General features: G+C 44.0%; 1 protein-coding gene across 1 annotated transcript; it reads left to right on the forward strand.

The window, feature by feature from the left end:
- Window positions 1–887: 887 nt before the first annotated feature.
- On the forward strand, window positions 888–5,189 carry LOC311508260 (uncharacterized protein C4orf54-like; the record flags this gene model as incomplete). The annotated part of the gene is made up of 1 exon (XM_084572962.1): window positions 888–5,189. The coding sequence occupies one exon, from the start codon at window positions 888–890 to the stop codon at window positions 5,187–5,189; it is 4,302 nt and encodes a 1,433-aa protein (XP_084429088.1).
- Between the last annotated feature and the right edge of the window lie 9,785 nt (window positions 5,190–14,974).

Raw genomic sequence — 14,974 nt, forward strand, 5'->3', positions numbered from 1 at the left:
GGTTTTATACTTTCTTTCATTTCTCTACATTTGACCAATCCCAAAAGCATCTTTTCTTGCCGTCAATTGTTTCCTGGTGTGTTTTAGGTGAATCTGGGATAAAGAAGAAGAGCTTAGACTCATATTTATGTTTTGACAAAAGGTGACAGGGTGTTTGCGGTCAGGGCTCCACAGCTGCGGAAGGATCTGCCTGAGGAAATCAGGTCAGCTGACTCTGGGATCTCTTTCAAATCCAGATTGAGATTTTAACTTTAAGTTTTTAGCTGTATTGTGTTTCATTGTTTTTCTTTTAACTGTTCTGCTTTTATTCACTTTGTTTCATGTGCCTGTTTTTAAAATTGCAGTATTCTGTATGTTTTTGTAAAGCACTGTAATTTTGATTTGAAAAGAAGTGCTATACAAATAAAGATTATTATTAGTAGTAGTATTGACAAATGCCTTATTTTGCTTTCTACTTAAAAAAGTTAAATGTCATGTAAGCAGGATAGTAAAACACAAGAACAACACAACAGAAATGATGTTATATAAAAAGCTACTGTTTATGAGGTTAAATAAATGACTGATAAAACTCTAGAGAGGAGCTGTTCTTCAGGGGAAGGTGCTGAAAATGAACTTTTATGTTGAAGTTTAAGAAGACTGACTTATGTTTAAAGTTTGACTGAAATAAAAGCTGGTACAGCCCGAGAGTCACTTCAGAGAAACCATAATGGGATTTTCATTGGAACTCCCCCATCTCTCTCTCTCTCTCTCTCTCCCTCTCTCTCTCTCTCTCTCTCTCTCACCCTCCTCGCCGTCCGTCCTCCGTGGCTCCAGCCCTGCAGAGTTTTCCGTCCTGTGTCAGGATAACATCATAAACGAGGACCACCTGACGGCTGAGACCGTACCAAATGGAAGCAGCGGAGAAAACTCTCACTTACCGAGATGACACCGGACTTCACAGGAAGCTGCTCACGTATGACAAGGATAAGGACAACAGCAAGGACCACGGCACCAAGACGAACAGCGACGAGTCCAACTATGTGGATCTGGACATGAAACCCGAGGGCCCGAAAACGGTGAAAGTGACTTTCACCGGCGAGGGAAACCAGCTGTCTGTCATCAAATGCGACAGCTCGAAGCAGGGGAAGCATGACAGGGAGATCATGTCAAATGTGGAAGAGCAGTCGGAGGACAAGAGGGACACCGGCCCCGACACCGGCCCGGACCCCGGGCCTGCATCGGAAGAGCCGGCTTTGGAAACTCTGACCGAACTTCCCAACACTGATCAGGACTCTGAGAATGAGAAGCAGCACAAGGCCGAGCCCGACCCGAGTGACTGCAGTGTGTGCAGTGAGTGCGATGAGCTCCAGTACACGGACATGTATCTGAACAGCAAGACGGAGTCTGATGACGGCGCCAGCGCGGTACTGTCCGACCACTGCGGCTCTGACATCGTGGAGGACGAGTCCCACTATATCACGACGCACGAAATCCAGCTGACCGAGCTCGACCACGACGTAGATTACGACCTGGGGCGAGGGACTTGGGATTTCGAAGACGACAACCTGGTCTATTCCTTTGTGGATTACGCCTCTTTTGAAAGCGATGAAACCCAGGAGGGGACTTTGATACTGGAGGGCAAGAGCCAGGCGAAAGTGCAGTCTAATCTTGGTGGAGCAGTTGTCAGCACTGAGCATGATGAGAGTGATCTTTGTGACTCGGACAAATGCGCCAGCTCAGATGAAAGTGTGTGCAAAAACCAAAGCGGAGATCCCTGTGCAGGGAAAATCCACTTATCAATAAAAACTTCGTCCAGAGCGGTGAATGATCCTGTTGGTGTCAACAGCACCTGTGGGTACACACAACAGTTTGGAGACAGGAGCAATTTCGCTTTTGTGAGCTCTGGCGCCAGACCGGGACCCCTGTGCGATAGAGCCCAGTATTTCATCCCTGCTCCGGGTCGTCAGCACCTTGCCACCAAACTAAGACGTAAAGACATTAATGAATATTCCAGCGGAGCCTCCAGCTCGATCAGTGAGTTGGACGACGCTGATAAAGAGGTGCGTAATTTAACCGCCAAGTCTTTCCGCAGCTTGGCATGTCCGTACTTCGATGCCATCAATCTAAGCACCTCCAGTGAGTCCTCTGTTTCGGAGTATGGGCTAAATAAATGGTCCGCGTACGTAGACTGGAATTATGGAAACATATCTCGGGGAAGAGAGCGCAGCGTAATTGCGCACAAGACTTCAAGCGCAACACTGGAGATGAACAAGACCGTAGCCGGTAAGAGGCATGGTAAGTCTGGCACAAAAGCGCCACAAACCAAAATGTATGCTCTGAACAAGAGAACGACCTCGCAGCAAGCATCATCGTCAAGTAAAAGAATCCAGCTGAGAGACCCTGTTCAGCCTGTCACGTTGAATTTCCGCTGCAATGTGGAATCACACGAAGGAAGCAGGACTCCCAAATGCTCCAATAAGGCACGATCCGGTGAAGCTGCCGGGACTGTGTTTGCCAGGTCAGGGTGTGAGATGCAGTGTCATCACACAGACAGCACGGGAGACACGCACAAAAGGGCCATTTTTGCATCAAGTCTATTGAAAAACGTGATTTCCAAAAAGATGCAGTTCGAACAGGAGCGTAAAATGGAAAGGGGAGAGATCTGTGACACTTACCCTGCAGTCTCCCCGCCCTGTTTTCAGATGAAAGATCAAGACTGGAAAGAAAGCAGCCAAGGAAGAGGCTTGCAAAGGCAAACCTCAGAGTCAGGCTCAGGATTCACTGTTAATTCTGCCGAAGATCAGCGGCTGGACGGAGGCAGGTCCAGTTCCTGTGGGCCTTCAGACGAGGCAAAGGGCAACAAAGCACAGGATGATTCAGAAAAGGGACAAGAGGAGCCTCAAAAAACACTACTTATCCAGAGTCAGAGCAGTGCATTTAATTCATTGAAAGACAGTGAGCCAGAGCCTGTAAAGGTGGCTGAATCAGTACCTGTAGGTGACACACAGACTGCAGGTAAGGAAGGATTAGATACCAGCAGCATGCTGACAAAACTGCTTTTTGTTCCAAGCTGCCAGCTTCTTTCAAAGAAGGAGGAAGAATTCACAGACGATGCAAGGAGACAAACGTCTGTAACAGTTGCTGGCTCACAGAAATGTGACAAGGAACTGAAGACTGCCAATCATGTGAACGCAGAGGACGGAAAAGGAGGGAAAACACCAGAGATAAAAATACGCCTGAGAAGCGTGAAGGAAAACAAAGGCTGCACTCTGAATATTGCCAATTTGTTAACCCCCAAAATAAGTTCCAATGTCAACACATTCAGGACAGCTGATGATACCAAATGCCACATTTTGTCTGCAGCAGATAAGGTGCCAAACTTCACGGTTAGAGACATAAGGGACACCAAATGCAAGTTTCAAACTCCGATATATCACGTCAGAGATGTGCGGAAATTAGTAAAAAGCTCATATCGCTTTGTTTCATTGGACAAAAGTGATAATAAATGCTCCACGGCATCAGATAAACTTGAGGAAAAGTCCAAAATGGAGCCGGTTAAAAATGTGCTGCCATCTCCTATTGTGATTAAATGCAACTCCGTTAAAACAAACGCTAAATCTCAGACAACTGCAGCTTCACAGAACCAAGCAGAAGCCAGCAGCCAACCTGAAACAGCCCGAAATGAAAATGCACCTTTGCACTGCGCGACAAGCAGAGTGGGACCTGTTGTGCCCAAGCAGGGATATCCTGATCAGTCTGAGGTTCAGCCTAATGTTGACACCAAACTGGCAAAACAAAAGCAGGACAAGTTCTCAGGTGAGACAGCTGAAAGGAGAAATGAGCCAACGGTGCCGAAACAGGACGCACTGGAGAAACTGAAAGCTGCAGTCAAAACGATGGAGCAGCTTTATGTTTTTGACAGAAATGAATGGAAGCGCAAGGCTCAACCCCCACAGCCCGTCACGGACAGCCACGTGCTGTCGCTCATTGCCAGAGAGGAGCAGGGGGCGGACGAGACGGAGGCGACGAACGCCGAGCGGGTCCCTCAGCCTTCGACAAGCGCCACAGAAAGCGGGAAGCTGAACATCATACACGTTCCCTACAACAACGACACTTTTAAAACACAGTCACAGCAGAGTAAAACGTTCACCAACAAAAGCGTCCTTCATTTTGGCAATAAGAGCAGCATTAACTCGGACACCGCCGCGCAAGGTTCCGCGCTGCAAACGTCATCCACTATCAGGAGCTCAAAGACTGCGCCGGCTCCACTGTCGGTTAAAATAGAGCCGCCGAAACGTGGCCAGGTGGAGCCGGGAAAGGTCAAAACCAGTCCCACTAATCCCACTGTCACACAGGGCAGCTCCGACTCTGAGAACTATTTAACCATACCAGGGCTGGGCTACAAAAATGAAATCCAACTGCTGAATCGGGAGCCTGCTTCAAAGGAGGGGAATTCAAACGTTAGTAGAGCCAATGCAGGTGACAGCAAGGGCCCGGAGCAGAAAAGATCTCCATTAATCATGGAGTACCCAGCTACGTCCATCTATCATCACTCAAAGGCAGCAGCAGGGCCTCAGAAACAGCAGCAGGTGTTGTGTTTCTCTCCATCTGTCCCCGCTGTGTCACCCACACTTTCTGCTGGGGACACGGTCCCGCAAACCCAGCGCAAGATGCTTCTGGATCCCACCACAGGACATTATTACCTGGTGGACACTCCCATACAGGCCACCACCAAGAGACTGTTTGACCCCGAGACAGGCCAGTATGTGGACGTGCCCATGCCTCATTCACCTGTGTCACCTGTCACCCCCGTGCCTCTCTCTTTATCTCCACTGGCGCTCAGCCCAGGAGCGTACGCCCCCACCTACATGATCTACCCAGGCTTCATCCCCTCTCCCACTCTAGCCGCCCAGGCTATGCTGCCGCAGTCCCCATGTCACTCCGAGGACGCAGGCGGTGAAAAAATGAAAAGTGCTCGGCTGGAGAGCAGCACGACGGGCGCCGAGAGCGCATATTACAGCGCAACAGGGGAAGCTCAGCAGAGGCCGCTGCAGCTACCTGTGGGGTTGGGACACGTGACCTCCAGAGGAAGCGCCGCGGGCTTGGAGAGGAAGCCGGTTATCAGCATCACGACGCAACAAGGTCCAAGAATCATCGCCCCTCCCTCCTTTGATGGAACAACGATGAGCTTTGTAGTGGAGCATCGGTGACCAAGAGGACATCTCTTCATTCATGTAAGTTGGCACAAGGTCTGTGTGAATGATGGATACGTGTCAGAAGAGGAAGCACCGTCCTCTTTACTCCAAATCCTCTTCATTTCTGCATCTGGGAATAAGTGAAAAGTAGCTTTCATTCATGTTTTATTTTAAAGTTGGATAAAATACATTTGAGCTTGAATCTATTGAACAGTGTAAGCTAAATGCAAGTTTGTAATTCACTTTAGTTCATCTGATGACCCACAGAAATGTGGAAGGCATGAGTATATACATTTAAATGTTAATATTAATTCAATACTACAATTCAAATAATGCCAAGAACAAAGTTTTAATATATTTCTCAAGAAATAACACAAGTTAAAAAATTAACTTAATCATTTTGTTGCATGAAAACACGACAAAGACTAACACTATCAGGATTCTGACTGTATTTTATATTTAATACGCTCTACAGTTCAAGCAGCTTCAAACATGATTGTAGACCTCTGGCTCAAATGCAATGATTTGCTGGTTTTCTTTGTCGTACTCAAACATATTTAAAAGTTTAATTTAAGAAAACAAGAAATTGAATACACTCATCTAATCCAGCTCTCAGGTTCCTGATGAACTGTCCTCACTGTTGGATAAAAATATCTGTATGTTTTTACAGATAAACCAACTTAGTGTGATTTTAAGGAAGACGGACAGTTAATCTGATGCTAAGAAAACTGAAACATCTTGTTTCATGAATGGACTTTTTTCTTCTTTAATTGTTTGCACATAGAAACTGGGTCTAAACCAGTCCATGTGTACATGAACTCAGATGTAAGAACACCATTATCCATCTATTTCAATGAAACAAACCATCCCTGACGTCCAGTATGTGTCTCACAGCTTCACATTAGCAGGTGGCTGGTATTTGAAGCACCATTTCATTCAGTCACCATGACCTGTATGATCCATTTACACAATTTTTCTGACGCAAATCTTAAAGCGACGCTCCGGTTTGGCGGCCTTCGCGTCTGCACGTCAGTGTTAATAGACATGCAGTAGCTTCATGACAGGCAACCCGACTCCACTGAGGTCGGCAGGACTTGCCGCGAGATTAGATTTTCAGCCACGGCCGAGAGCTTTTCCCTGCATTACACATCGGCGGGCTATTTCGATGGTGTGAGACGAGTTTGTTTACATGGTTTATTCTCAGGGTTGATAAGTGTCACAGGAAACTATTCCAGTTAGTGACACCTCACATCAAGTTATTCTTAATCGGTCATAAATGCTTTAATTGCTCATATAACGTTACAGTTCCTGAATGTCGGTGATTCCTTATATGTTTTACAAACCTTAAACAAGCAGTTTCTGGCATTTCTTTAAAACATCTACTCAGTATATATGCTTCTGAAGTTGTTGCATTCATTTATAACGAAAAAAACTAATGGATGAAAAGTTGAATATGCACTATACTGTACGTTTTATAGGAAAGGAGGAGAATTGTAATGAAAAACTGAACTGAAGTTTGGCTAAAATGTTAAAACATACTTCCCTCAGTGGGATGTACACACACACAGTTTTAGTTGTGTTTGAACAGCTTTTTAAGATGTTGTTTCAAATGCAGCAGCAGCACTAAACTAAACTCTACAGATTATTGCATTAATTTCCTCAATACATATAAGAACTTGCTCACAGTTGTGGATTATCATACGTAGCCACAGATTTGTTTTTTTCAGCTTTGCTTTCAGTCTTTTCTGTGCAAACCACATTCAGTTCAGCTCTGCTTTCACTAAGTTAGCTTGTTTTAGTGTTAGAGAAAACCATGGAAATGTTCTGTATGTGTTAGCCTCCACGCTTACGAGTTACCGTGCATTTCTGTCCTAATCTTACTCAAATGGAGTTTTGTCCCTCGTCTCAAGTAAACATTTTCCTTGCATTTGCCTCAGAGATATGTTTATTGCATCCCAATTAGATGTTGACTCGGAAACTCAAGTGAAGTCACGAGCTCCGACATTCACGTCGTCTGCATCATCCCGACAAATTCGTTCATGCACAGCTGACGCATCCATATCCCGCCGCGTTGTTCTGTGCCTTTATTACATTTGTAACACCACGAGCTTTCAGGTTGTTTAAATGAAAATGCGCACTGTAAATACCTCTACGTAGTCAGTCACACTCCTGCTTGATCAGTGACGCCAGCGTGCAGTGGCGCGCATAAATCAGTCAAATGAAACAGGAATCACTTGTTCACTGCTTCGTTGTTTGACCTCTGCACAGTACTTTACTACCAACGACAAGGAACACGTATCAGGTTTAATAGACAATAATATTCAAGCATATGAGAAATGCACGGCGGCCTTTTATATCCTATGAGCAACTGCAGGGCTGTGAAAAGATTTAAGAGGGGAGTGCCCACTTTCTCTGGGATTCTAATTTGCTATCAGCAGATGTTTGTGGGAACCTCGTCTGTGTTTCTCTAAACAGTTCAAACAAGGCGCCCGAAAATACAGCCCGAAATAAATTCAAAATTATCGAAAGATGTCTCTCTACACTGCTACATGCCGCAGCCCAGACACTTCATTTCCACTTTCTGATACACTTGTATATACACATTTACAACTAGCCAGGGTCCATTCTCAGCTAACGTGTCAGAGCAATAATACAACTGCATGAGCATGAGGGATACATGTCAGCTGGGTGCGTGGCAGGCGGGGGCCTAGGACGGGGGTTCAGTAGTGGTGTGAAGGGAACACAGGGTGTGTGTGTGTGTGTGTGTGTGCTTGCGTGTGTGTGTAGCTAGTGGCGGTGGGGTGTTTGGGGCGGAGGGACGCGGGGTGGGCATGGCTGGGATAGTGATGCAGGAGGAAAAGGTCAGGCAATGTAAAGTATTTGTTGTGCTGATGCAGGGAGAGGACAGCTGCTCGGAGAGATCAGATGCTGCTGCAGCTCCAGCTTGGAAGCGAGTCTGCGGGACTCAGATGGGGTCAACTTTTTATAGCCCCCTCCCCCTCTGCTTATTCCTAAACGGGGAGAAGGAGGTGGAGAGCACTGCCGACCTCCATAACTTCTATGTAAACAAATTGAGTAGCGTGCCCCTGGCAGAGATTGGCAGAATCTGGTCAGCTGGTTTAGAAACCAGGGAAGAAGTCAGTGCATTTTAAACAACAACAACAACTCACCTTGTTTTCATTGCAGCCTCCAGAGCTTAACACCCGTGTCATGTCTTCTTTGTCACTTCTAGACATCTCTGCAGAGGAATCCCCCTTCACCCCGTCACCCGACCCTGCTTTCTACTCCCAGGACAGCGTTCACCATTATCTTCTGCCTCCACTCTGTTGTGTTGTTTGTCCGTGCAGCAGACATTTCTGTATTGTGTATGCATCGCAGCACTTTGTAGAGTTAACACATCCAGCCACGCTCTTCTCCGGCTGATGTTCTGACATGAATCGGCTTTGTAATACTTTCCAGTCAGCTGCTGCCTAGAACTCTGATCTCTGTTTAAGCGATGTTTGCGCCCCGCATCGTGTCTGTTCAAATGGAAACAAGGCAGGTCTGGTGTCACACTCCAGTTTTAGTCATTACAGGCTAAGCCAACATTTTATGTAGATGAGTTTAATGATACCACACATTTAAAGCAACACTATGTAACTTTTGAAAACCATTACAACCTACTCTGAAATTCAAATTGAGGTGTGGAGAGTGTCAAGTATGGTTGCCTGCTTATTGCATCTCTTACCTTACCGTTTAAGACTCGTGACTTCCAGTCCACACTGAGATGGTTTGCAGCCAGGTGTGAAGGAGTAGAGATTAGAGCCTGAGGCCACAGTGCATTATAGGTTCTTCAATTGTAGTTTTAAGTAACTTGTGGTAACTTGTTCATGAATGAGGTTAAAAATGAGTGTGAAGGTGCCAAGCAGTAATACAGACATGGTACTGGACTGGTGAGATCAAGAGAAAGTTCATCCTGACATCTAAGTTCTTGACTCACCAGTCAGTCTAGTTTCCATCACTGGCTTTGGGTAGTGAAAAAATAAATAAATAAATGGGACTGCAGACGCCGAAATTAGTTTCCTGCATGGTGATGCAAAGACAGGGTGATGAGTTGAGACACGTAAAAGGAACTTGGACGAGAACTGCTGCTCTTTCATGTTGAAAACAGTCAGCTGAGTTGACTTGGACATCTGATTTCTCTGGAGATATTCCAGACGCATCCAATTGGGACGAGATCACAGGGCAGACCCAGAATACCCGAGAGGGATTACATACCCTATCTGGCTTGGGAATGCCTTAGGGTCCTCCAGGGAAAATAGAGGATGTGGCTAGGGAGAAAGACATATGATCTGCCTTTCTTGGCCCGCTTCCACTCAAATCAGCATTGGAAAATGGATGGATGGATGGATGTCTGTAAATTAATTAACAAGATACCGTAGATTCCTAACAAGGTACATTTTAATCATCATCTTTTGAAGCTGTTAAACCAATCACATCCGCGGCAGCAATAGGGAATGCAGTTAAACACGGCTATCTCTGGTTCCTGCAGCTTCCTCCAGCTTGTCCTGGGTAATCCACATCTGCTCCGAGGCCAAGTGGAAGATATAATCTCTTTTCGGTTAGATGTAGCTGGTAGGCCAGTTTCTCCTGGATCACTGATCCCTGCACCTTATCAAGGAGAGTCATGGCCTCTGCCCAGCGAAGAAAACATTTCATTTAGTTGTATCCCTGATCTTGTTCTTACTGTCATCACCCAGAGTTCGTGATCATAAGTGAGGGTTGGGATGCTGACAGTAATTAAAGAGTCTCACCTTACCTTCACCACTACTGTATGGTTGGTTTCCTCCACCTGAAGTAGATTCTCTCCCATAATCTGGACAGGACACGCTACCCTTTTTTTTCTGGAGAGACTTGGAGGTGTTTATCCACAGCTGCGTCACACTTGGCTGCAAACTGTTCCAATGTGTGCCGAAGGCATCTACGTGGTGGTGCCAAAAGGACAACATCCTCTGCAGAAAGTGGAGACGCCACCCTTTGGCACACACAGCCCATGAACACATGAATGTCTAATATATATAAATAAGAATCTTCAGAGAGCAAAGTAAAAGCTACGGGATGGACTGGTGGGGTTAAAGATGGTGTCTTTAAAGCAGGTGACTCCAGCTTAAAGTCTTTTAATGCACTTTTTTGCTTTAATTGTCTTGGGGGCTGGGCTGCGCAGTGGCGTGGTGGTTAGCACTGATGCCTCATAGCAAGAAGGTTCGAATCCATTGGCCGACTGGGGCCTTTCTGTGTGGAGTTTGCTGCGTGGGTTCTCTCCGGGTACTCCCACTTTCCAAAGACATGCTGGTTAGGTTCATTGGTGATTCTAAATTGGCCGTAGGTGTGCGTGTGAATGGTTGTCTGTCTCTCTGTGTTAGCCCTGAGATAGACTGGAGACCTGTCCAGGGTGTACCCCGCCTACCCCCCTGCGATCCTCCAGAGGACAAGTGGTTACAGAAAATGAATGAATGAATGAATGTCTTGGGGCCACAGTGGCTGACGATTAGCAAAAGTTACATAGTCTTGTTTCAACACAGTTTTCTGAGGACAGGGACCATTTGTCTGCACTGAATTAAAATTAGTACTCTGTTTCAAATTAATATATTTTAAAGATGTCCCACATAATTGAATAACAATATATATATCTGACATTGCTGTATACCGTAGTACTACTCTGCATCAACTGTTTTTCTATAGTCACAGTAACATTCATGGTGTTTGTTAGCTGTCAGTGTTTCGTGTTATATTTGTTTGTGCAACCTCTGCGTCACGACTCACAAAATGCTGCTAATACCCACACAACTCTGAGGCTGTATGAGGTGTGTCTTTATATGTTAAAAGCACTGCTCATTGTATGTTAAAATGAGAAAAGAAAAGAAACACACTATGTGTGGTTGCTCAGGTGAAACCCGGCTGGGACTCTGGTTTAACAGTGTACTTAGTTCAGTAAGTAGAGTTGGGCCTAATGAGTCAGAGCCAGCTGAGATATTTAGAGGATAACTTCCTCTATTTGTGTTGGTTCAGTTTACACTTTTGTGTAATGAGATGGGAGTTGATGTGCGCGTGTCTGAATGTGTCCGTGGTTGTGGCAGTGAGTTATGTGCGGCATTTGAGCATTCTGTGAGTACAACGAGGAGTTGTGTTACTTCACTGCAGACAGGAGCACACAGGCGCACGGTGTGCATGTATTTTGTGCGTTTTTACACACAGCAATGTCGTTTTTCTCTTATTTAAATGTTCAGATCTCCTTATTGTTACACAACACAGTCTACATATTGTCATCCAGATTAGAGTTCATCTTTTTATATTATCTGTACGTGGAGGTTATTTCCTTTTTCCGTCCTGTTTCCATTTGAACATGCAGCGGGGCTTCATTGTGCTTGACTTGACTAGTAATACCAGCATCCATGTAGAAATAATGCAAATTGTAGATTGATAATTTTAAACATGTTTCAAAGCTAAAACAAAAAAAAATTAAAGGTATTTGGAGCTGCTGGTCAGTCTATGTACCTTAATGTAAAATACATGTTGTTTTGCCTCTGGGACAACACACTTCATATAAATTTCCCAATGAGTTGATTTCATTATAAGTGATATGAATTGATGCAGTGATTTTGAGAATTTGTCGACTTTAGGAAATGATTTGCTCTTTAGAGCAATTTGATATTGCAACATTTAATGCAATTTTGAGGTGAAATGTGCCTTAAATATGTAATTTTAATACATAAAATGTTCTTAATGATGATTATTTTTTTTATTCAAACCTAATTTGCCCCCGAGGAAGTTGACAGCAATGCAAATAAAATAAATAAATGTACAATCTGTTGTATAGAAATAACCTTTCAGAAACTTTATGAATAACAGCATCGCAAGTTACAAGTCCTAACGGAAGAAATAAATCTGCCAAAGGCGGAAGATGATAAAACACATATTTCTCTCATTTTAGATGGTTACTTTTAGATAGTCTTGCAAAGTCAAGATAAATCATAGATATATTATAATGTGTACGCTCTAGTAAACCAGCCGTAACAATAAGCGCAAAACATTTAAAATCGATTCTCAGAAACATTTCATTAGCATCTTGTATGACCTTTATCTGTGAATAATGATGTACTTAATGCACTTGGATCGTCACTGTTTTCGTCACCAGTGATGACAGCAATGAATGGATGTGAATGCTGGTGTTATAGGAGCAATGTGCGGAATTGAAGAAAAAAAAAGACGACTGTTTCTGGTGAATTTTGCCCAAAGTTGCACTGTAAAAAGTGATTTGTTTAAAACATTTTTCATGATGTCCTTTTAAAATCTACTGACTTTTGAGGTGAACTATGTGAAACTGACTGCATCATTGACTGATTCTGTACAAGAAAGATAACGCAAGGTGAAAGAGTGACGGTTTGAGATAAGTGATTACAGGACGTTTTAGGAAAAGTGACGCACGGCCGTGAAGCGGCCATTGTGTGTCAGTCGTGTCTGGCCAGGAAAAGGCAAAGGTCGGGATGACAGCAGAGAGACACCTTGAAAGGAGAAGTGGGTGCTGTGTTTGCACTTACACATTTGAAAGTGAGGAATATAAGGAATGATGAATGACTGTAATGTAGACTGACAAGCCTACATGTGTTTGCAATAAATTCAAAGTACAAGCTACTGAACATGTTTCTGTTGTGTGAATCGGTTTAAGACCCACTTGTGTTTAAATGAAATGTGTTTTGCTGCCTTCCTTAAACAGGTGAGAGATAAAAAAGCATATATTTAATCAAAACACCCTCCTTATAATAAAGAGAAAGAGAAATTATAAAAATATTATGGAAAGCCACGTTCATCCACCCAGATCCTGGTGCAGAATAGAAAGTGTTATGCTAAGTTTCAAGTTACCTAACATACATATTTATTAATAATAGAATAATTAGAGTTATTTTTTAATATAACTGATCTGTATTTTTTTCATTTAAAGCCCATTATAGTTGCAACTTATATACTTCTAAATTATAAAATGGTATCAACAGAGAGTAAATAGTAACCGTTCCAGAGTACACATTTACTTGATTTTTATTTATTTATTATTATTTTATTCTGTGTTGACTATATTTCCTTCTGTTTCCCTGATCTGATTATCGCGAACGCCATGTGTGAAAGGCAATCGAACAGATTTACGCCATGCAGACGTACACATTTGGCATCTGCCAGCGTGCAAGGTTGGCTTTCTGGTGACACTGAAACATCACCCGGCGAGGCTTAAGTTTAACCTGACAGTTTGCTGCTGTGTTTACTTGGTTGCCGTGGTTGCAGCGAGACTGGCAGACACTGGTTTGCCCCCAGCTGCTCTCGGTAGTTTCTAAAGAATCTACATTAAGGCCCAGTTGTTGTGTTTGGATGCCAGTAGGGGCTCTGATGTCACAGTTGTGACACAGGAAAAGTCAAGATTTATTGCCTCACCTGGATCGCCAAGTGTAGGTTTCATTTGTACCCATAAGTTACATTTTGTCAATGTGGGCAAACTATCAGGGCACACGGTGGAACTTAAAATAGAGCTGCTAACAAAAATTGCATGCAAATGTAGACACGGCATGGAGCAGAATGAAAACATTATACACAATACGCATGATAACTTTGAAAACTATTTTGTATTAAACAGTTTTCTTGAAGCTGGAGTCTCAGCTTGGAATCCCCAGAAGACAAGGACTTATACACGGAGATCACCATCAACAGAACCACAAGTATGCAGCCATGCTAACAGCTCAGTGAGCAGTTGCAAAGGCCCATGAATACTGTTAGCCAGCTTCACTGTCTATGCCTTTTATTACCTTAGGTTTTAGGTTAGTTTTTGCCCATATACTATTTTTGGGAACACAAAAAATCTGATTATTTAGCGAGAGGACCAGACAAAGGTCTCTGTTAAAGTCTGCACCCAATTACATAGACGTCCACCTATATTAACCCTAATAGTAGATGTACAGGGTAACTGAGGGGATTGTTTTCTGGGGGGCATTCATGTCTGCAACGAATTTCAGGAGAATCTCTTCAATATTTGTCAAGATAGCTCTGTCACACCTGCCGATATGATTTGGACACTAATTCAGACACAAACAAAAAGCCAGTGGTCGTGGTGATTTAACCGGTTCATTGTCAAAAACAGAGGAAGCAGGTGATGGAGAGATGGATCAGAACCAGGTTGTGGGGTATCCAGGGAGAGCAGGGGTAGAAATGCAGGGAGGAAGGTTGGCAGACTGGTGGAGCTGGGTGAGGATTCCAGGGAGAAAACGACAGAACAGGTGAGTTGATGGATCCAAGAGCTGAAGACAGGGAAAACCAAAATAAGTAAATGGAACAGTAGTATTAACAACTAAAAACATGAGCCACAGCACTATACCACAAAGGTGGGAAATCACAGGACAGGAAGGTGACGAGAAACAGGTGAAACCAATCAAGATGGGGAAGACAATCACAAAGGTGGGAAGGGACACGAGACAGGAAACCAAGAACTTAACAAAATAAAACAGGAAACTGAAAAAAAAACCCTCAAAACATGAACACAGGAATCAAAAAAACAGAACCATGACAAGTTCAGTCTGGAAAACAAAATGTGAACAGACAGACACTGAGCCTTGTAGTCAGCTCAGCTAAAAGGGACCTGCACTGCAGCTACATTGCTTCTCCTATCACATGCTGTTACAACCAGCTCGTAGGCCGCAACAAAACAGGAGATGTACTCTCAAAGCTCAAGTACAACAAACCAAAATGTATTAAAGCAAATACTCAATCAGGTGGGATATGGG

The sequence above is a fragment of the Chelon labrosus genome (assembly GCF_963514085.1).
Source record: "Chelon labrosus genome assembly, chromosome: 2".
In the NCBI taxonomy this organism is placed as follows: Eukaryota; Metazoa; Chordata; class Actinopteri; order Mugiliformes; family Mugilidae; genus Chelon; species Chelon labrosus.